The following is a 26,523-nucleotide window of genomic DNA, read 5'->3' as shown; positions in this document are numbered from 1 at the left end:
ATATAATGTATCACGTAGTGGATTTTCAAACCCTCTTTCCGGCTCTCTATGTATATATGCTAGCCCACAAATAATACACACGCGTGGTCCGTGTTTTCTGCGATACACAATATGAAATTACAACTTTGATCGGACCCCGGTGTATATATATATATATATATATATACGTATATGGTGCATACGTGTAAGTGGATTTATGTTTGCGCTTCGGTGTTTCAATATTCAGCTTCTATATTATATATATATATATATATATATATTATTTACACATATTATATTGTATATAAATATAGAGCCTGGGCTGCGGTCTTGGAATTATTCATTCCGCTAGTATTCGTAAATTATGGTTTAATATCCCGGATATTTTGATGGTTACCGTGTATTGTGCAAAAATTATTCCCGAGAGTGAAACAAGACAAAAATGTATACTACATATAATACTTACCTACGCCGTTTGTTTTGGATAAGGCCTGCCCTAGCTAAAATAATTCCTTCGCGGTGTATATAATACAGTACCTAGTTGTTGTTTACCATTTTTCCAGAACTCATTAATTCTGTATGTGTGTGCGTTACTTAAAACAATAATAGTATACGATGGTAAATATGGGTTCTTGTCATAAAAATGTTTAATGATATAAAATGTTTAAAAATGTAAAACTTGGTCTTATAACTTTTTTCCAAACGTACCTTTCAAAGCAGTATGTATAATTGTTGTTTAAATGCAAAAATGTTTTCATACATTTTGTAAATACATATATGTGTATTTTTTTTATTCCTTTCAAATATTTATTTATATTAAGTTCAAAGATGACTTTATAAATTTTCCTCTTTAGTTTAATCACTGTACGTCTAATTAATATTTGATATTTTTCATAGTAATAGTATTATACTGAATCATTCATGCGCGTGTTTGGTTTCTGCATATATAATATTAAATTAATATACAAGTATATGTTACAATTTCAATAAGCAAAGTTAAGTAATGATAAAGTATAAAATGTTGAATAAAACGTGAAAAATATGTTAAGATACACATCATTTAACTTATATTTACTTAACAGTTCATAAATTTTCATATTGAAGAGCTCTTAATAAGAACATTTATTTGAAGAACTGATTTATTTTTTATCAAGTGTGGTATAAGAATAGTAAAGTTTTTTTATATATTTATTATTTTTTTTTAAATTTTATTTTATATAAAAAATGAAATATATTACTTGCTTATGTTCCAAAAAAATATATTATTATTTAGTTGAAATCAATTTTTAAAACAGAAAAAATAATATATTTTTAACTAGTATTCTATTCGATTGAAAATACTTACAAAAATATGTACAAAATATTTCTTACCAATTTTCTGTGTGAATATGAATAAACAATAAATTTAAATATAATATATAACAAAATTATTATTTTGTAGATAAAAATGCATAAAATGACATTTAATTTGAATACCTTAAGTATGAAAGTTTAACGTGAGATTAGATAAAAGTTTTTTTTACTGTGATAAAAATAGTTCAGTCGTATACTCACTACTAATATAAAAATGAATATATTATAATTAATTATATAATATTATTGGATCACCGCTATCGCTCATAATTATTTTTCAAATGAAATGATTTATTATTAAATAAAAATTTAACTTATCCTTTACAGTGGTCTTTGATTACACTTAATGCCTACTGTACAACGAAAGGGTTAGTTAATTTCTTCCTTTTTTTTTTGGTCCTTCACTGATATTTATTTTTTTTGTCCATACATTAATAAAACTCTAAACGCGTAAAAAATGCTTCAATTTTGAACTACGAAGATAAATTTTGATTGAAAAAACATAATTAAGCAATTTTATATTTTTAAATATTTAAGTTTAAAATTTGTAAAAACCACGAAAAAAAGTTGTATTTAAAATGTATGAAAAACGTTCAATTTTTATAGCAACGGGATCCTAATGTAAATCGTACTATACTTAAAAATCCTAAAATTACAAATAGTTTTTGTTTTTTTTTTATGTAGACATTTTGAGTTCAGATTAGATATTTTAAGAATGAATAATTAATTTAAATTTAATTTTAGTTACTTTTATATAAACAATACAATTTTAAAATGCAATGTTTTAGGAAATCTTAAACAACAGAAAAACTTCTCTGGCTTTTTGTATTTCAAATTTCTATTGAAATCAAATATTTATTTTTATTTAAATTTTATCACTATTTAGGTGTGTTATTTTTAAGTTAATTTATTTATTTTTTTTATCTTATTTATTATTTGAAATGTTTGTATTTTTTTTTTTGCATAGTTCTCGTTAAGATAATTATTTAAAATAATCATAAATTAAATTTTATAAATATTTCTTTTGCAATAATTTACAACGAACATTTAATTTCAAAGAAAGTCAATTTAATAAATCATTATGACATAGTTACGTTAAGTTAAATGTTAATAGTTCATTACATTATCTTAATAAGCGAGTTAATTTAATTTTAATTTAAAATGCATTATTTATTTTTGTATTAACATGATTTTTTTGTTGTGAACAAGGTAGCTATGTAACTTCCGAGAAACTACATTTATTGAGATTGTCAACATAATTTATTAAAACTTGGAAATACATTTAAAATTAACTCATTATTTACTAAGTTTAAATGTGTATGGAATTAAGTTAAGTTAAAAGTAATTTTTATAAAAAAACAAAAATAAAATATCATTAAGTTAAAAGGTTAAAAGGTTAAAATTGACTTAACATTTTAGCTGGACTATAACTAATTAATTCGTTGTGCATAGCCTTTGTGTTTAATAATGAAGTATGGTAATCAAAGCCTGAAAAATCATTTATTTTTTTTTGTCCAATTTATTATAAAGTATCATTTTTAAAAGAACGTTTGTCAAACTATAACGTTTAATGGGTTTTCATATCATATATATGAAACGATAATTTAAAAAGATAAAATATGTATTTAAGCATGGTTATTAAACATAGTTTATCAAAATATATGCACATAATAAAATTACACTTTCCAAAAGTATAATTTTATTTTTTTGGTAACTATAATAAATGCTTATTAGATTGTTAAGAAAATTAGAAACATGTTTTATTCAATATATTACAGTGTAGCGTAGGCAAATAATTGATACGTCATAATCGATAAAAAAAAGTGTATATACTGTACAGACATATTTAGATCGTAGCACATAATTTTAAAAGAGCGTGTACTAATTAATTTGAAATATGTAAATTCATCAATAGGTAACTATCTAATTTACGATCTTGGGTATATAATTACATTCATGATAATAACAATTGCACGGTGGTGTAAAATTGTATAATATGATGCATTGCATGTTATTTTATAGTTGATACACATAATTTCGACTATGGATTGGATAAAATGATATTTGTTATTTTGTATTACAACAGACGTTGTGTGTACCGTGCTTTTGAGGTATTTGTGCGGTCGTGGTTCAATTGGAAACGAGCTGGGGATTTCAAACTAGTACAGTCTATAATGGATTGGAATTATATTGTATATGGTAGATATTAGACATGGCTTAACTTAGCCCTAGATAAAATCTCTTATAGAACGGTATAGAGTATAGACTATAATAGATCTTTCGTTAAATGTATTTATATACGATGTCTGTGTTATTTTATACCAACTACAAGTTACAACTCGACAAAATATGAAGCAGCACATTTACAAGGTTTTTGCTTAGGTTAACAAAATAAAAACAGAGATATAAGTTTCCATTAGATATACCAACCATAATATTACAGTACACCACCGTTATTATACAATATTTATTCATCTGTTCATACAACAGGGGAAATCGAAAGCTTATTCTTCAATACTAAACGATTGCTATCGTAGAAATTCTATCGAACGAAATATACGAACACATACATTATAAAATTAATCGGTATTCCTAATTAATGTACGAGTATTTATACCAGATGATACATTAAAATTAAACGTAAGAACTAATTATTTTAAAAGTTATTATCGTTTTTGAAATATTCCTTTTGCTATATTATTGATGATCAGAGTGAAGCGATACAGTGGTACTTCATAAAATATTGATCTTCTACATAGTTTTTCTAAACTCAAAATAACTAATTAATTATTTTTCCAAAAATTCATTTTTATAGATTAAAATATTTTGAATAATATAATGTTTAGGAATACAAAAATATTAATGTATTTTGTCATTCAAAACAGTAAAAACATTAAAAATGGCAACCATAAAAATTGAATTTTTTTTTCCCCAAAAGTTATTACTACTTAAAATTATATACACGTCACGTAATATTTTTAAAAACGTTTGTGTCTTCTAAAATAACGAGTGTCTTACGTTAAATGGATCACCCTTCATACACTTTACCTAACTAATAAATAATACACGGATAATGACATATATTAATAATATAATATATTTGAAACCGACACATGGTACTGCAGTAATGCATTCAATCAGCAGGTTGTTATTTAAGTTTATTCGAGTCGAACGCAGTAGTAAGTAAAACAACTATAATAATAATTATTGTTGTTTTACTTGGAATGGGGTATAGTTTTAAGTTTTAACCACCGCGTTACAGTTGCGTGCCACAACACTCACGCGCTAAACTAATAACATTGTGTTTATTGAACTCGAAACGCAGAACTCAACGTTAATATACGATACGACATACGTTTTTCGTTTTTGCTGAGTCTGTATTTCGATGATAATATATACAGGATAATTCGCCAATCCCACTTATCCTATATCATACAGATTAACCTTTAATTATTGATTTATTTAAATTCAACATTTTTATTTAAGTAGGTGTTTATTTCATAACCATATTTTCAAATATTTATTACATTTAAATTTTAAGTGGTTTTCTATTGTAGCAATACAAATAGACCGTATATTGATTTTCAAAAGCAAATATTTTTGTATTGTTTCTAAATCAAAGTGCGATAGAATAGTTGTCGAGTATTTGAACTTTATTTAATAAAAATAGTAGTCAATGGTAATTCGAGGCATAAATATGGTCCAAAATTGCAAAAATCAGAATTTTAATGGTGCGTAATTAGATTATAAAATAGTGGTTCTGGTCTGTTTGGTGAAACACTTTGTAAATTATTCGTTGAAATGCCGAAATAAATGGTTTTAAAACATTCCGACTATTGTCTACATTTAAGTATGATTACATATCATTTATTATATAATATACGTCTTGTCATTATCAAATGTCGCATTTACTAACCGATGGCCATCATGCGCTATGGGACCACTATAGGCATCAATGTGTCACCATTCACTCTGTACATTCAAATATTTTCCACCAACGTTTACGACGTAAAATCCCTTCGGTTGTATATAATTACGCGTACTACGATTATAAATTTGACGACTGTCACAAAACTCAATGTCACGCGTTAATGTTGCAATGGCGTATTTAGTATTTTATCAAATGAGTTGGAAAGATATGATAAAAAAATATTTTCAATTTCGCTTGAAATTTAAATTTTTCATGATTGAATTACTACAAGTTTGTTCAAATTACCTTTAAAGTAACATTGAATAAATATAAAAATTGTTTAATGTTCATAATTAAAACAAATCAATACACCAGGAATAGTTGATGTAAACTGTATAGTGTAAGTAATAAGTATATTTTATAACTTTTATGTATAATACACATACTTTTAGTTACCTAACAGTATCGTTTTTATTGGGTAATACCGGGATTTCTGTAGGTAAAAAATCTTTTAGTGGAAATAAAATTTTGAGTGTTATTTTATTATTATTATTACATTTCTATTTACGTGTTTCAAGAAATTTTTAGAAAACATGATTACAGCTAAAAGTGATAATATCAATACTTTATTTTGTTGATACCTAAGTATAAGAGAACAAACGATATAATGTTAAATTTTATAACACAAAATTGTCTAACCAATTTACTATTTAGAAAATATTAAAAAGTATAACGTATATAAAATTAGTTATATCATATTTTGATGTCTGTATTGATATTGAACCAATTTTCTGGCAACGACGTGACTAATATATTGAAACTGCATTTATATAAATTCGTTAGAATTTATATTTTCTATTTATTTAACTTTTGATACTTTGATATAAAATATCATCAAATAATAATAAACACATTATTATTAATATTAACAATTAATCAATTGTTATAAAGAAAAACTAGAAGATATTTATAATAGATGAAAATTAAATAATACACGAATATACATATTAATTAATATTCATTTTTTTTAATGTATAAGATTTCAAAAATCTCTTCAACGCATTTTTTAAGTTATCAGTATATTGTTTTATAAATGAACAAAAAAAAAATTAATTTTTTATTAAATGCATAATGATTTTTTGAGTTTGATATCAATATTTTAAAATATATTATTGTTGTTCATCACTATTCACTATATACTCGTACAAAACAATACCTACATGTGCCGTGATGAAGTGTGTTTCTCATTGTTTTATAATAAAATAATAAATATTATATTATAGACACTCGACTGTTTTTTTCTCAGTCACTATACGCGTATAAGCCTATATTATTATATATACACTGGAGCGCACCCTCTACATACGTGTTATTAAAATTAAATTTTGATAAATCGTTAGCATGGTGTAATTAGCGTTTCCCCAGGGGCTTCTATGCCTTTATATGCCTCACGCGTAGGCATATAAAGTAGATATAGGAGATAATAATAATAATGTCACGTGCGCGCACATATTGTTATATTATATTCGTTATATTACACATAAGCAATGATATAATAAAGCTTAATTTTGTACAAGATGATTTTAGTAGGGAGAAGGGATTAACCGTTAGAACGAAACCACTTAAAAATCCGAAGTATTTAATATGAAAAAGTTTGTATTTTCATACGTGTAACCAAAAGTACCGTTACTGGCGTAGGTAGGTATAATACCACATATATAAGCCTATTAGAAATTATAATGATTATAGTCTTGATGATCCTTTATACGTTTAAATATTGAAATAAGTAAAAACATAATTTTAAAAAAAAAATTGTTTAAAAAATTAAAGTACGAAATGTATGTTATAATGTGGGGCATAGAAGAATTAGATTTTTAGTCTTTTATATAATTTAATTGGTGGTCAATCGATTAGTTTGCAATAAGTATGTTAAAACTTATTTTTGTACAAAATTACATCGTCCAGTCTATAATACAGTACCTACCAATATATACAAAACGAATATTTTTTCACCGGGTCTACAGTTTAATTTAATTAATCATTATTTTATCTACCTATTTTTGTTCGTTATCTTCAATGAAATAGATTTTAATCGAAAAAAAATTACTCAGACTACTGTAAATTAGTACACCAACCTGCATACCCCCTTTTTATCCTATTACTTTTAAGATAAAATTTTAAAAATATGATAATATTACATCGATATATTATATTATAGTATTAACGGTTTATTTTTCAAAGGAGTTTCCGGCATTCCGACAATCTATATCAAATCTATACAACGTATACCGTATACCTACATGTTATGAACGAGCATCGCATAGCTACTCCTATAGACACTCCCGTCCCTTACCACCGCAACCATTACCCATATCATATAATTGTATAGAAATAATTTTTTTCAAAATTTATCGACAACACAATAGAAGTATAATATTTTTGTTGCCATCATTATATCGTACTTTTTAAATGACATTAACGATTGTGTCTTGTCCGCAGGTCCGTGTGATGGGTGCCCCGGAAGACCGAGGCCGCCATGTTTGTCAGATGGCGGACGTTGTGCGCGGCACCACTCAGCACGGTGCGGTACGGCGCCTGGTGCGGTATGCGACGTGTGTGGCTCGGCAAGCGCGGTCGGCGATCGGCAGCGGCTGTGGCTGCTGCGACAGCTGAGGTGGCGGCGGCGTCGTTGATAAGGCGCCGGTGGCGGCCAGCACCATGGTGGTGTCGCCCGCAGGATGAAGAAGCAAAACGTCCGCACATTATCGTTGATCGTTTGTACGTTCACCTATCTGCTCATCGGCGCCGCCGTGTTCGACGCCCTGGAGTCCGAGACGGAGATACGTCGGAAACAAGCGCTGGACTGTAAGTTTCCTGATGACTTTGATACTTTGATAGTATGCGTTTACTTCGCAAAGTCAGCGTTACATCCCACGTGACTAGCGTCCTACTGACCCATTACCCCCCCCCTCCCCAAATGTTCATTCATCGTGACCAATCCGAGACCTAGTATATTTTATTTATAAACAAGTGTACTCGAAAGTCGAATCCCATCTCGGGACATATCGTTATTGTACGGTCTATCGGATGTGGATCATCATATTTTATAGTACATTTCATTCACCACGTACTCATCTATTATTTACAGATGTTATTAGATCAGTGTACTTATACCTTTTTTGGATCTAACTATCTTAGGTACTAGCAATATATATATAATTTACAAAGTACTAATATTGTTTTATAATTATACAATTTATCATTTAATTATTTAATACAATAATAAATTTATTAGAATTGGAATAAAAATATGTTATGTTATTATGATAAATTCCAATATTTATTTTAAAAGTAATATCTTTTAGCGTGAACATACTGTATAAAAGTCGTCATACAGCTCTTTACGTGATTATTTTACATGAATTAATCAATTAAATGCTTTCCTTGAATTATCGAAAAATTATCATCACATCATTATCTTTATGGAAAACCAATACATTTTAATTTCTAAAAATAGCGATCTTAAAGTAGTATGAAACTGTCTATTTTTATTTCTTAAAAGAAGCTTGTTAATATAATTGATAACTATGTGTATCTTACCATGGCTTTCCCAGCACGTAATCCTCAGGAAACAAGTGTCAACAGAATTGTGAGGATAAAAAATTGTATCACCCCTAGGTAAACAACAATACATAGATAATACGCACTTGCGAACGACGACCTAAATCGGTTGACCAAAGTACGAGATTTGCACTCAAAATGTCACTCCAAATAGACTTTACCACGACCCTCAGGAAATTAAGAAAAAAATATTGAAACTTACGTATTTTACTGAGTTAAGGACGATGGTGAAATAAGAAATTGTCATTTGGACTTCGTTTCGAAGTTAAAGCCATTTGAAGTTTATCATTTATCATGGGAATCACCCGTTGGCCACAAGTGTCGCGTGGTTATGTGGCGTGTGCTGACTGCAGAATGCCGATAAGTTATATTATATTGATAAACTACTATCATATATCATAGTCATAAGTGATAACGTATTTATATTGACCATATAGATAGTGTGATGTTTTGTGGCTGGAGCCGGTATGCGTAAGAATAAACGATTACTTATAAATTATCATACTTAACTGGAAATGTCACGAATGGTCTACGGACCTCAAGTTTTTCGACCAAAACCGGTAAAATACGATAAAATGGTGCGCCTTTCACATGACAGACAACGCGTTGTAGTAAACTCGACACAATATCGACCGCGTGTTATCACTTATCTACAAGCACCAACTATAAAACTATAAACATAATTACCTATATCGCGATAAATATAAACTTCAAATAACTACTTCGAAACGAATTCCAAACGACTATTTCTAATTGTACTATCGTTCTTAACTCGATGAAATACGTGAGTTCAAATTAGATTTTTTTAATTTCCTAATAGGTTTGGTAGAATAAACTTGTTCTGATAATATTTATTAATAAACATAATTCATATGGTCGTGTAAATTAGATATTTTGTAGTGTCTTTTAATTATTTAGGCTAACAATGGTATAATAGGTAATATTAAACGGAATATATATTTTACTTTTTAGATAATGGGTATGCTACTAATAGCATTCTTTAATATTGTAGACCATAAGGCTTTTTTTTATAAACAGTGCAATAAAAAATATTTAGCGTATGTACTTTACTGCACTTATACACTGTGTAATAATTATATTTGATAGCAATTATTAATTTACATATAAATATTATTATAGTACATATAAAAAATGTGATTCAAAATCTTTTTAGTTTGGACTGTTTATAGGTTATTATAATAATGTATTATGTATTATAACAGTGTATTATACGTGTACTACATCGTAGTTGATTATTTGTACGTCATAAATGTTGAGAATATTTGAAATACAATATTATACTATGGCACACATTATATTATATTATGTGTGTACGACGAATTAGGGTGTATTCAGTAGGCATCGGTATCAGCATTAAGCCCAAAATATTCTAAACATCTATAAATCATCATTTTTGAATAATATCAACCACGGTATATTATAATATACCGTGGTACCAAACAACCGAATTCGTTTCAATTGAAATACGTTAAAATTTTGCCAGTGGTTTACCTACCATTATTCGTAAAGGAATATATATCGAGGTCATCGTCAATATTTTTTCTACGATCCACAAAATGTTGAAAGTAAACGTTTCCGTGTTTGGTGCTTGACGTCGTTGGTTGTATTGTATGAATTCTGTGTAATATATAACTTTCAACGATGAAAACGTCATATTTTCGGTCAAAGGTAAGTAAACGAATGTGTATTTTACTCACGCGTGTACTATCTTGTATAGGTAATTTTTTCTCACGAAAACTTGGACACAGACAAAACTCCATTATTACACCCTGTCACGCGGTGGCTTATAGTTCGTCTGTAGGGAACACCCTGTACAAAGGAAAAGTGGAAAATAATAATAATAATAAATAAATGAAAAGAAAAATATACATTCGTATACGCACACAAACACAATGCATTACGCAACTTGAGTGCATGTTACGTATTTTCAACACAAAATTCCATCTGCACAAAACCTTTTTACTTCGCCGTCATGGTTCGACAACGTTTTATAAATGATACCGTTCCAGGAGAACCCGAAAAAACGAGTATCCACTTAATGTTTCCCATCTGCTTTTGTTAGTTATTAAGATTTTGATAAAATACTACATAATAAATAATATAAATAATATATATATATTATATATATATAATAGTATGTACTATTATACATTTATACTATAATATATTAGTATATCATCTACACGAAAAAACTACTGCGCATTTGTATTTTGAAAACAATCATAAAAACTCAAAAGTTATTTCCATAATATTATGGTATGCGAATCTATCTTTTGAAAAATCCACATTATCGTTGTTTTTAAATAATACATTTTTTGAGTACCAACATTTATGTTTATTTCAATACAAATTTATGTTCAGATTTATAATCTTCAATATCTTTGCAAATATATTTACGAATAATCCGCAATAATCCTGTATCTATCTCAAAATTAGTTTAATAATTTAATTAAGTATAGTTGTTACATATTATTTAGTTTCATTCTAACAGATGTAGAATACATAATACTTATTAATAATATTAGCACTAAAATGTTACTTTGAGGTGAAATCATGTCAAAATCTGTAATCTAACGGTTAGATTCTAACCTGTGGGCTGTGACTAGGTACTTGAGGTATTTAGCTGCAACATTAAGCCTTTGTTTCTCATGTAAATTTATCTATAGTAGGCTTAGGAATTAGGATCATACAAAACATATTATGTATTACTTAACTCTATAAGATTTTATAATACTTATTACTTAGAAAATACAAAGTGTTTAGTAATTTAAAAGTTATTTATTTTTAATGTTGAAACTAAAATGGATATCAAAATGACAGCAATTTAAATCGATAATTACAGTTGTAATTAATGATGATTTCGTATGGAAACTAACCAAATCTATTTATTATTGTGCTCAATAAAGATCATTAAAAATCCATAAATCATGTTGTCAGTTAAATACTTTCAATTTGTTTAAGTTAAAATAAAAAAATAAAATTTAAATATAATAAATGCTTATTTAATGATATGAATTTAAAGGTACAAAATTACCTAATTTTATAAATTATAAACTACCACAGTTTTTCATGAAATACGTCAATCAAACCTACTCCACTATAATGAATTACACTCACAGTAGATGTGTATTTTAACCATGTATTATGCACATAAATAGAGTACATTATAGTCTAATTACACTTATATTTAAAAATAACTGATGTATTGTTTATTACGAAAAGATTTAATATTTATTTAGTAGTCCTTAGTTAATGATTAAACGTTCTAAATTGTCTATCGTATCATTGGCTTAATAAAATCAATACGGGTAATATTACAATAATATAATATATTACAGATTATATCATTTTCAAAGCGGATAAATAATTATTTATTTTAAACAAGGCTAATTAATTATAAACTAATAATTATTATACTGCAGATAAATTTTCATCAACATTATTGAATTTCGACACAAAAATATCTTATTCTTGAAGTATTGCTATTATAAAAGGTCATCTCTTTGAAAAGGCTTCATTGAAATGTTGCCTGTAAATTATTTTAAAGACCATGTGACTATTCAGAGTTGACTTCTGAGTAAACTAATTTCTGAAAGATTATTATTTTATAAAGCTCTAAAAATAATTAAAAGCATCAAAGAAGCCATGAATATTTATAATGACAATACATCGATTGGAAAAATCAATAATACATGTAATCACTAATCATAAATAAAAATTATGATAAGACTTCAATAAGAATTCTTTTTACTTAAATAACACATAAACACCTAATAATTTTACAATATACATAATATTATAATACATTAAGTAAATTTAATGAACGCATAGTAATTGCAATAACGTAAGCTTTGAAATTACGTGAGCAAAGAAAATATTATTATCCATTAATATTACTCAGAAACGATGTGTATTATATACTCGCAATAATATATTATATAATAAATAATAATAATAATATAGTTATTATAATAATTAGCTAGATTTTTATGAAAATACATGATTTTTATTGAATGTAGACTAATTCTTATTATAAATAAACATGTTTCATAATACCTCCAATAAAATAAAACTTAATAATTTGTACATATCATCAAATATTATGAAACAAATGCCAATATATTTTTAAATATATTATGAAAAAGTGTAGGTACACAATATTTCATAAAATATTTTATATTTGTATACTTATACTGACATTAACCATTATACTACAAGAAATCTACTGAAATTTTAGTGGAGAACAGAATAAATAATATCATATTATTATAGGTAATGATTTTTGATAGCTACCTATATAATAGTACTATTATAGTGATTTCTCTTCCAAATGCTCGTACTTCGCTGCAACACTTTTTTTTATTTATCATACAAATTAAAAAAATATAATGACCAATACCTAATAGTAATAATAATATTTAGTAAATAGTGGGTATTTAAAATATTTCTCAATGCCTACCAATTAAATTTTTTTTATAAAAAATAAATAAACTAAGGTACTTGTATTTTAAAAGTAGTCTAATAGATATCTACTATATATTTCACAGTCAAAACAGTTTCTATTTACTTACTATTTTTCATAGTTTATTTTATTTTTATCTAAAAATCCAAAATAATAATTTATTATAATTTAGTTGATATCAGTTATCTTAATAAAGTTAATAAATATTGAATATTTAAAATTTTATTTATTCTTTATTTTCTATTTTAGAAATAATAACTATATGAATAAAACAATTATAAATAACATAAATAACAATAAAAAAAAAAGAAAAATTAAAATTAATGGTTTCTATACTGATACTTTAATGGTACGAAACGTCAGGGAATATATTATGATAATATAAGCATTGTGTTGTAAATTAAGATTAAATAATATAGAATAGGTTTGTTTGATAGTTATATTAGTATTTTAATAGTTCTCTAATCATACCCCGGAGATCAATTTTATTGATCATTTTTATTTGATTTTAAATTCCTGCAAGTGTAATCGATTTTATTGGTAATGACTTTAGAAAGGGGATATTTAGTAAGTTGCATATAATTTCTAATTCTTCGGGATTTCGATTTATTTCGGTATGGAGCTAGAAGATATCAACAAAGATGATATCTGAACAGGTCTGTTTATTCGTTGTCAGATATCACTAGAGAATTTTTGGGATATTGAATAAGTGGTGTGATTTTTTTTCTCTGAGTAATATATTTTGTTGCTTTCTGTAGATAACCAATATTAGGAAATAATGAAATTATACTTTTTAGGATTAGTTGCGATTAGAATTTGAGAAGTTATTTATTGAGTTAATTAAATAAGTTATTGAGTATATGTTTATCATTGGGATATCTTGACAGCTAACATTAGTGTCTATCACTACGTTTCACAACTATTTGCCGTTCAATGAAAATTAAGTGATGCAAAAACTGATATTTTACAATTTTGTTTATTTTGGCTGAAGATATTAGTATACATTCTTGGAGTTTTGTTACAAAATATTGGGTAACGTTGTCTATTTCAGAATTTGATTTCGTTTGAATATTTCAAAATTTGTTGGGCCATTACTAAGTGAAGCTTTATGTATAGAAGTTATATTACAATGAAAAATGATTGAAGAATGGTCACTTGAGACTGAGTTGAGAGATTTTATAAGTTTTCAGTTTGTTTATGTATTGAGTTTAAGATATGTGAGACGACGAGTAGATCAGGCATTCTATTTGCAAGAGATAAGTAAGTTTGCGCGTTTAGCGTATTTACATCTAAATTAAAATTTTGGATACCATTTGAAAACATTTATTATACTAAAATGTTATCATTAAAAAATTAAAAATAGTAATATTTTTATTTATTTTTATTTCTTAATACTGTATTTGTATGTACAATTAATTACACGAGAATACATTTTTTAAAATAAACGTATAATAACCCGTCAAAAGTTGTAAGTTTACTGTAATATTTCACAAAATGTATTTTGTGTAATATGACCTAAGCCTTATTTTGTTAGAAAGATTCTAGTAATTACCACTAGAAAATAGGTATAAAAATAATTAGTCCAGGTCACAAATCACAACGTGGTAATTCAAAACCTGATCCAATTCATAAATATATGTTATTTAAATATTAATGAACAACAATTAGTTTTTTTTTTTTTAAAAAAGGGGGATTTTAAAAATACAAAATTATATCTAATTATTACCACAATTAGGGGAATAAATGGTCGTGTACAATTCATCCTGAAAATCGTATTAATAGGTCGGTTAAATTGAAGAATCGTGTATAAAATTAATGTAATCGAGATAAAAGAAAAATTATAAATAATTAACGGTACAAACGGTAAAATAATTGAGCATAATATATAATACATTGCTATTGTTTCGTGCGGTCGTCGCACGGGGAATCGATGAGAAAAAAAGAAGCAGACAAAGAGGCCAATAGAAATTGTATTGTACCCGCAATGGCGTAATGCGGATGACCGTTATTGGTGTCGTTATGTATCCGACTTGACGATAAAAATGATATAAAAATAAAAAAAACGTTCAATTTGAACTATATTTTTTTATATATATAATTTGTCAAACAGAGCTCGTAAAAGAAAAAAATTGTTCAAATTGTTAGATAGTCGAATATTGGTCGTACTCTTTTTTTTCTCTCCGCCTTACGTACGATCTCTCTCCGCACGCTCTATATACCATTATCTATATTAGCCGTATACACGTAGCACTGTAACTATCTTGTTCTCTTCACTATATATATATATACTCACATACACACACACACGCATATATATATATTATCTGTTTATTACTCGAAATATGATATATGAAAAACAGCCGTGACCGCAGCGCAATAGCGCGTGTGTGTCGAACGCGCGCCGCCGTCGCGTGTAGTGAGTGTGAGTGGGGCGAGAAAAATAAAATATATTATGGTAAAAGTCGGGAGAAGTCTAAAGAGCAGAGTGCAGGGGAAAAAACAGGGTGTACGCGCGGTGGATTCGTCGAGAAATTAAAGTCGTCGCCGGGAGAAGAAAAATACGGCGGCGCGGCGGCGGCGTCGTCGTCGACGACGACGACTGCGTTTACTCACTCTCTCACTCGCTCTCTCTTTCTCACTCTCTCTTTCTCTCTCTCTCTCTCTCTCTCTCACTCTCACACACACTGCGCCGGCCGCTCCACCCGCCGTGGCGGCCCATCCACCGATCGTACCCTCCGCCGCGCCGACCAACCACTACCATTATGCGTCGACCCTCTGCTACGACATGCCGCGCCACGCCGGTCGGTCGCTATGGATACACGCAATGACGTCACCGGCAATACGCCACATCAATCACGACCGGCCCCGCCGCCAGCGACAATCGCCACCACCTAAGGGCGACGACGCTGGCGAGGGGACGGTGGGGAGGGGGGCGTGCGTAAAAACTGCTCATGGGATAATGTTTCCGAAAAAATAAAATAAAATTAATTGTATATTTATTATACGATTCAATTCTTCGTCCGTCCAGCTCACCACCCCATCATTCTCCGCGCGCGTACCCGCAAGAACCTCCGCCGCCACCGCCACTGCAGTATAGTAGTTACTCTCGACGCCCGTGCCAACGCGCGCTAAACCCTCACCGCGGCTGCGACGTCTATTCTCGGCGAGGGCTGAGAGGAGGAGTTATGGGGTTTAAGGTCGATATGACTCGCTATGTGATATGGAATAAAAATAATTTTAATAACATTTAAAGGTACTATGTTTAATAATAATTACGACGAGTACTCGCGACACGAGAAGAACGTATTATTTTTATTAACCGTTCGTGGCGTTCGAAAAAAATTTTTTACGTCCCATAACGTGTGAATACCGTCGTTTTGATGTAAGCCATGACGCGCCATCGCGTGTTATTAATTGTACGTTTTTAAAGCTTTACTCACTGGACGGGCTAAATGCAATCCTTCGTTGTTTTCAAAAATTACAAGATACATTCTAGTGTGATAATATCATTGAAATATGACGAGTGTGTACGGTATTTTTTTCATTTTCAAAAAACATATTTTCATAAGCCCACTATACAATACGTCCTCTCGGAGCAGTTATCAATAACAAAACGTTCCATAATATATTACATTATTTACCATTATATAATATATTGGGTGTGGCTGGCTTTTTGTATACATATACATATTTGTATATATATATATAGTCGTTGGTAGCAAGTTCCTATACTTCGTGTAACTAAATAGTTTGAAAAAATTATTTAATCATAAAATGCAAACGACCCAATAAGAACAATTAAAATTAAAATTAGTTTATTTAATTTATATTATACTCGTATATACTATATACATATAATCACGGTTCGAGATTACTGATAAGATATTATTTTTGAAGTACATACATACTGTTTCTTAACACAACAGCACACTGTATATACTTAATTTTCATCTTTTAGAAAAAAAGTATGTCTAATTTTAAATAAGTAATTTTATTTAAAGTTTTATAAAGTTATAATGCTATAATTATTCAAAATAGTTTTTCAATAAAGTGAATTTTTATAAATTTTTCATTAAAATACGAGTTTGTTTTTGTGTTTTAAACCAAAATATGATCACAAACTATATTTTGATGTATAAATTACAAATACTAGACTGATAATTAATAGTTGTTTATATTTTATAAGCATTTATGATATATAGTCTGGCTGAGTGAAGTGTTGTAGTTAAATTTCGTAGAATAATTTACTTTTATGTGACTTATCTCTTATTTTAATTTAAGTACTTGTACATAAACAAATAATAGTTCGATATTCAAAAATAATATTAAATATTACAGTTTTTATAAAAACTGTCTGGACACGAAATACACTATGGATTATCATATAATATATAAAAACAAAAGAACACTATATTACTTTAGAATAACAATAAAATATTCAATATAATTTTCTTAAGTATATATTCATATAAGAGTAGGTATATACTATATACTATATAGAGAGGTATATAATATTTTATAAAAAATCAAAATAATTATAAGAATGCATTTTTTTCTTAGAAATTAATTGACAGACTTTCTGATTTCTGAATTTTCAAAGTTAAAATTATCTGTGTGTACATGAGGCTGTTAGTTGATAGAAGATTGCCCCGGTGAATTATATATACAGTAAGAAGCCGCGCTGTTATTACACGTATCTGCAGGATTGTGACGGGCTTAGATAAAACACACGTATTATATAAATATTTTATGAGTGTGTGTGTGTATGTGTGTATGTGTGTAGTTTATTATAATACAAGAGAACGAAAAAATTACTATTCTGTGCCTCCGGGACGTAATTATTTAGAAAAACTCATCCCGGTCAAGACGTAGGTATACACGCGGTGTTTATATTATCGCCGACCTGCCGCGAATCTCTTTGAACTGTTCAAATATTTAATGGCACCTATACACAGCTTCACTGCCACCGTGACCTGCGTCGAGTATGCTCAGTTCATTTTGATCGCACACTGCAGGTCATATACAACACATATATAACATATTATATACCTATGAGTTTTGACACTATTCTTGACTGAAATATTTTTATTTTTGTATCCATGATCTTCATTAAATAGAAAATGTATTGTGCCTTTCCACATCGAATAATATGATTTTCATTATTTTTAAATAATTTGTCTGTGTAACAAAATTAATTTTACTTTAGACAATATATATACGATTTTAAATCCATCAAGAATTGTATCACAATCAAAACATAATTATTATTATAATATTATTTAGGTTAATAATATTTTGAATTCTGCCAGTGTATTATCATTTACATTCAGCCGTACAATATGTATGCAATATATTATACTTATGTTCTCATTCATTAATAAGTTACATAATGTTCCAAGCATTATATGACAATGTATTATGTGTCAAGTATCTTTTATTATTATGATGTAGTGGATGAGGACATAATAATAACATCTGTATGATTTTGTTTTTATCTTTTCGTCTTGCGATATTAATATAGAAATTTTAATCACCGGGAAATAATATTATCGATTGCAAGACAATTATATGTATTTTATTAATAAATTCCACAAATGTTGTGTTTCTTCTTTAAGAATAATAATAAATAAATGATATTGAAAAAAGTAGAAAACGTATTATTCACGATGCCCGCCTGCGATCATTCAATTTATTACATTATAAAAGCAAACACCTTACAGGAACGATAACAATTTGAATTGAAAACAGTTTTTTTTTTTGATCTATTTTTTCTTTGAACCATTTGAAGATGGATTTTCAATAAGTTTATTTTTACCGGAAATAATATTGCAATGTTATTAAACATTATAAGTACACGGCTATGAACAATAATACAGTCATAAGACTCGAATCGTAAAAAAGTTTTTGTTACATATTTTTTTTTTTTTAATATTTTATTACGTATAAAACTAATATTAAAGCTACAGGTAAAATGTATATCTTAATCAAATTCCATATTATCAATAAAACTTTTTGAGTTATGGAGTATAAAAATGCATCTATACGTCTAAAAATACTAAAATAGTAAAAATAATGATAAAACATTTTAACTATAATACGCGTCATTAAAATATGTAAATATCACAAAATATAAACTTGTTTCTTATAAAATGAGTAAGATAATAGTTATTAGGTAATAATAAATTTTAATTAGGACACTAAATAATTATATTGGGGGTATATTATTCCAAAACTTTTTAATTAGTAAATATACACCTGATTTTTGTATTTGAAATATATGAAACTATATATTAATATTTATACCATGAAACGCAGTATTCCTTTATCAATGTTTTATGAAATAAAATAATTTATCAAACAAATTATAAATTTGTACCAATAATTTAAAGAAATGTTTACCAATTATCTTTCAATTTATTATACTAAAAATACCATTTTCTTAAAAAAAAATCTTTAATATCAATTAGTGCTGTTTGAGATATAAAAAGGTTTTACTAGTTTTTATAATTTATATATGCCTATTTTGGCTATATTAGCTGATACAAATTTAAAATTTGAACCAATTATTTTTTTTTTCAATAAATGTAATAGTGTTTATTAATTTATAAATGTAAAAATAAATATTATTCAAAAAATGGACTTTGTCAAAATGGTTTATCAGCTTCTGTAAATGTTTAATATTATAATGTAAGTAAACTCATCATGTACAAAAAAAAATAGAATAAAACTTAATTACATTAAGAAAAATATAACAACGTTATGGACAAAGTGTAGAGCTATATAATTTGGGTCAGGTCGCTTGTTTAAATAGTTGATAAACATAATTTACCAGATGCGTCAAAGATCCTTTATTATTAGAAGTTTTTCGTAAATCGTGACTAAATTTTAATCAAAAATGTGAGAATTTTATGGAAATAAAGATTATAATATAATCTACGCGTTCATTAGGTGTATTAAATAATTATATAATTGGTGATTCATCGTCGAGCGCATGTCTGCATAACTATGCACTACTGATATTTTAAATCTATGAATGAATATTAAAATTGTTGTGAGTGCCGAAAAAGCTCATAATCGAATGATAAAAATATACGAAGAACGAAGAAACAACCGTTTTTCATACAATTTTATTTTACATGAATTATCATTTTTTATTAAATTATTTTTACTGGGTATACCATGTATTATAAACTACATTTATATAATTTATTTATCAACTGTACTCTATTTGAAATTATCCGACTTGTAACACAATTAAATTTAAAAAAAATGTTTATAATATCTGTTTGTTTTATTATTAAATTATTATTTAGTTATTTGGCTAACTAATTCAATATTTGGTCGAGTTTTTATTTCTATAACTAATAATTATTTTATACAATTTAATTTTCCTTTATATTTGCTTTCAAATTATTTTTTATTTATAAATAATACCAATATGATTAATAAATAACAGTTTATATCAATTTATATACTTAATTTATAAGTCAAAGTAACTTTTTTCAATTTAAAAACTACTTTCAGATTTAATAAAGTTGCTCTCCATTGTACTCAATAAGCTATCTACTCCATTCACATACGCTTATATATATATATATATATATAGAGAGAGAGATATTATGTGTATCTATGAGTGTGTGCGTATATTGTTTATGGACTGTTTCTTTTGTCTCTGTTTCCTGTCGACACAATCTCAACTATCCAATTCTATTAGTCCCAATCTGTCTGAATGTGCGAATCCCAAAGTGTCTTGGCTGCGATCTCTATTTTTTGTTATATTTTCAAAATATTTCCATTAATCATGGATGACTGTTTTACTTTTATTTAAATCAAAATTAAAGTCTAAACATAAACAAATTGTGCTTGATATGAAACAAGATTTTAGTAATATCTTATGTATATATTTTAATTATAATAACACGTTCGAGCAATTTTATATACAAAATATTACATAAATTAAAAAGTATGATATATTGAATCTAATTTACTATTCATTTTAATATCAATTATTATAATAAATATAGATACGCCATAGAATTTATATAAATATATGTGTATTATTTAAAATTTATATTTCAACAAAATGAATAAACATTAATAACTTTTAATTGTTTGCACAAAAAATCAATAGGAACTATAAAAAGTACATAATCGGCACCTAAATATTGCAAACATTATGCACGATAATAGCTAGTGGCCATAATGTATTGTGTCCTTTTTTCGCTATTTCCCAGAAACACACTTATAAGTTTGATCGTCCTAACAATAAAATTTTTCAAACGACTTTTTATTAAACGATAATAAACTCGGTATAGACTCTCTGCTTAATTGTAGGCAATAAATATTTCTCATTATTATTGTGAGCCAATTCACTTAAAAAATCGGAAAGTTCATAAAATAAATAAAATAAAAAAGTTTAATGGATGGGAGTTTATCTAATTTAATCGATTGATTTTTTTTTTATCATCTACTCTGGACTCATATGTAGGCACTTTATAAACATGGTGTTTGTAACGAGGATCAGCTATGTTGTAAAGTGAATCACTTTTGTGTTAATATCGTCGTTCTAAAACACTGAATTTCTGAATTTCTACTCAGTGCTTCATTTTTTTGCGCATGTGTCTAGCAATTTTCCAACGTTGTAATTTACATGTTACAGGATTTTATTAAGCGAAAATAAAATCACTTTTAGTTACACATTCTTTTCCATCAAAATTATAGTCCTAAGTTTTTGTTTTAGATTAACGATGCCTATGCGTGTGGGATGAGAAAATATGACTACAAGAATTGCCAGATCTTACTGTACGAAACTATAGGGATCGCTGACAGATTGCGAATAGTTATATACCCAGAGAATGATACGATATTTTTAGTAAACCTATAGCTCCTATGGTTAATCCTATAGTTAAACAAAGGTTATGTGATTTAGAAGCCGAGGGAGAAGACGAAATAATATAATATAGGTAATTACACAGTACCCGAAAACAGTATAGGTTCTAGTGAATGACGAATTTTACGACTCCCACTCTCATTCAGGCTACAGGCGTCAAATGGTTTTAATGATGATGATGATGATGATGATGATGATAATAATAATAATAATAATAGTGATTTATGCCAAAGAGGCGTTAAGAAAATAAACGCTTTCTCAGCTTGTTTTAATATTTTTTTAATTTTAATTTTCACTTTTCAATCAATGAGAATATTTACCAATATATATATATAAACCAAAAGGTGTTGTTGTTAATCTAATGACCAATTTTTTTTTTCATTTATCCACACTATACGCAATATAGGTGCGTGTTATTACGTATGCGGACTTGATCCCTTCTACCGTTCTCAGAACCATGGCATTTCACGAAAAATAAAATATTATCTCATCTTCGTATAATGTGAAATTGAAAGCCGTAAAAAACTTTTAAGGAAACCCGATAATATTCTTTATATGACGTATGTATAATATAAATATATAAATACAAGTTTATGAAGTATATAAAAAAATAATAACACGTTTAAAAGGTTCTTTATTTTTTTTTAATTATATTACTATTACAATCAACTCAATATAATTTTCTTCGTAGTCCTTTTCACAGAAATTACTATCAGTGGGTGGAATTTTAAAATATAACATGAAATATAATACATGGAATCATTTGTTACAAAAAATAGGTAAACAAAATTAAAAATACCCAATAGATAGGTACAATTGTTTAGTATCAAATTCTATCGCATAATTATTTATTTTTTCTACATACCTAATATATGTAAAAATATTTTTTCAAAAATGATAAAATATGCTTATATATTTCCTAGAATCGTATATAATATAATATATTATAGTAGAATTATTTTTACGATCACGTAAGCAATAAATTTTGCCTTACTTATAGGGATTTTTCTTAAAGCACCGAGCATAATTTATATACATTCATGTTAAATCTTTGGTAGTGTGCCAACAATGTAAATCTAAACAACTCCATGTGGTCCATTGGTTGATAAAAAATAAAAAATTATAACATTATCATTAATTTCAATTAAAACACCCAAACAGAATTTATACTTTATATATACTTCAATTAGTATTGGTAATACATGAACAACACGTGAACGTAATGGAATTAATAAAGCGTGATAAATAATGTATTACTGCAGGCAACATTAAAATTTATGTATGATAGTATAATGCTATTATACTATTGTAATCAAGTTATTTTTTTGAAACAATCAATACATAAAAGGAAATTAAAAAGGAATAGCTTTAGCTTTACTTTTTTTTACCAGTTTGTAAATAATAATTTTGTTTTCGAATATTGATATACTGGAATTTGTGTGATATTCAACTCATCATGTTATTTTGGCTAACCGGTGTCTGTTCACTGTTTAATTAATATGTGAAAAGATTAAACATAATACTTATGAGTCGGAAATCATTAAATCGCTCGATGTTGAAATGGGGCTTATGATGCGAAGATCTTGAAAAACGTGTCCAACGCGAGGAATGTAGGTAATTGTGGTTCATTATTAATGTTATAAAATCATTTTTAAAGACTTTGAATACGAATAATTTTGTCGTGATAATGATTTTTAAGCGAAAAGTTCGAATTCTGTCTAAATTGCGTGAATGTTAGTATTCCAAGAGATATTGTGATATAAAAATATTCATAGTAAAAAATAACACATTTTTTCTCCTTTTTGTTTACGATCTATACACAAATGCGTAGACGTAGCGATAACTGGGTCAAGGAGTCGCGAGAAAAACTATATGACAGAGTCGAGTACCTACTTATACAATATGTATTCACATGTGTGCGTATATGGTAATAATAATATAAGTACGAAGTACCTACTGTGCATAGTGTTTGTTCGGTCTGGCTGGTTTTATAATATATTTGATTTACCTACAGTAAGTCAGAATAGTATTGAAAAACCAACTCACCCATTATATAGTTAATAGTTAGTACCGCATACACATACAACTGGATGATTACGAGTATATTTTAGGTACTATAAAAAAATATATATAGGGATTAACGTGGATAATATTATTAATACACGCGCCTATAATAATTACAACAGTATACGTATAACATATTTAACATTAAAGGTTTTAAACTAACCATTATGATAACACAATTGCACGTATCCACTATCCATATTATAATGTATAATGGCGTGGAACTCGTGACAAACAAATCGTTAGTCTAAAAACCACAATATTACCTTTTGCGCAGCAAAGCTCGTTTTAGTAAATTCATTTTTTTTTCAGATTTCAAAGTTTAAAAATCATCGTCTTATTTTTTTTTCAGCCATAGAAGGGATAATTCTCAAAAAGTACAACATATCCACAGACGACTATCGGCTGATCGAGACGATTGTACTGAAGTCAGAACCGCACAAGGCCGGACAACAGTGGAAGTTTGCCGGAGCGTTTTACTTCGCTACTACGGTACTCACGACTATCGGTACGTATATACGTAATATAATAGATAATATATATTTTTGCATTACAATAATATTTGCGCATATATATATAATATATATCAATATTACGTATACATAGCTATAGATTTTGTATGCATAATCCAATATAGACAGAGAATAGCATTACTTATATAAAAGGATTATTAAGGATTAAAACACTTTGCACCTTTTAAAGTATACCGCAGAAGAAGTGCACTTCGATTTCTCTCAAACGTTTTAAAAACGCTTCACATTTTGCCCCGATTTTTACCCTCCGATTAATTTTTAAAACAGAAACAACACACTACTGCAACAATACAAAATATTTTCAGAGGATAACTTTTAGAGTTTATATTTTTTTCGTGTTGATACTTTTGAACTTTGTTTAACAATAATAATAATTCGAGTTTAAATCCAAAGATTTATAATTTTACAATTATTTAACTTTTAATCATTGAGCAGTTTGTATTATAGTTATAAAATATATAAAACAATACATTTTACTATATTTTTAAAATACAAAAAACAAAAATTAAACAATTATTCATATTTAAATTGAATAAAAAATGTATTTTTATTTTATTTAACTTATAACATTTACATTTAATGGAATTATATTATTTAGTACATCACTTTCTAATATTACTCAATTATGCAGTGTTTTAATAAATAATGCAATCTAAAAAAAAACACTTCTAGTAAATATAGACCAAATTTATTCAAATTCAAGGAAACACCAAATCGGTTAAGTTACTTTTAGGGAAATAACAAATGGTAATCGAAATTAGTTTTGTTTTATAATTAATGATACAAACTGTGTAAGGCAATATTATACTTGAATAGTATTATTGTTTAGGATATTAATCGTCTCTCATCCACACTTTCTGTTATATATTTTGTTATGTATACCATATACATACTACCATATACATTATACATACTATACATATTATACATATATATTTTATATTATTTGTATTTGTGTATTATTGTAAATGGTATCAGCCTATCGACAACCCAAAGTTCATAGCACTGAGCACCGATGACCTTGTGAGATACCTTATGCAACACTTCTTATGTTGGTGCCGTGATTGTCGCTTTGGTCGGATCAACCATATTTTCGAACTCGTCGGGTTAATAAGACCGATTTAAAAATAACGTACCGTTTAGTTTTTGTTTTTGTTACCGTTATTATCAATCTTTTGACACCGTCACTGTCCGTCCTCTTTTGAGTGCATCGTCAGTACCAAATTGTTCGCGAATTGATGCCCACACCACCACAACCATCACCGACCAAACACCATATCTAATCGAGCTTCACCATTTTACCATATTATTAATTTTGTCTTGTTATTAATGATTATATGTATACATATTAAATTATCTAAATTTGATGTTATTAGCAGTTAATTTGTTATAGTACTAAACTAGTCCCTCTGTCGGCTGGCACAGTTTTGTACCCATATATATATAATATATTGATCGTTTTTCTAATTATTATTATTTGAGCAATAAGTAATTCGCCAATGAGACTAACTATCCGAAAGATTACAACTTGTTTTTCGTTTTTAAGCATATAACAAACAATTCGCTTTTATACCAAACAATTATAACACATTTTATTTATTAATAATAAATTATATTTACTTGATTATGTGAGTACAAGTGTACAACTTACTTCCCGCCAACTTGCACTGCTTTCTCAGGTTGGTATGTG

The 26,523-nt window shown here is 27.5% G+C and overlaps 1 protein-coding gene across 1 annotated transcript in view; it reads left to right on the top strand.

Annotated features, from left to right (window-relative positions):
- Positions 1 to 26,523, top strand: part of LOC132920512 (two pore potassium channel protein sup-9-like) — a 69,735-nt gene that overhangs the window by 8,828 nt on the left and 34,384 nt on the right. The window contains exons 2-3 of the mRNA XM_060982960.1: positions 7,742 to 8,107; positions 24,653 to 24,808. Coding sequence (XP_060838943.1) covers positions 7,981 to 8,107; positions 24,653 to 24,808 — 283 coding nt within the window. The 5' untranslated portion in view covers positions 7,742 to 7,980. The remainder of the gene's footprint in view (positions 1 to 7,741; positions 8,108 to 24,652; positions 24,809 to 26,523) is intronic.

This window comes from Rhopalosiphum padi, chromosome 2 (genome assembly GCF_020882245.1).
Source record: "Rhopalosiphum padi isolate XX-2018 chromosome 2, ASM2088224v1, whole genome shotgun sequence".
NCBI lineage: Eukaryota > Metazoa > Arthropoda > Insecta > Hemiptera > Aphididae > Rhopalosiphum > Rhopalosiphum padi.
Note: the sequence above shows the minus strand (reverse complement) of the source record. Positions and strands in the feature narration are given on the sequence as shown.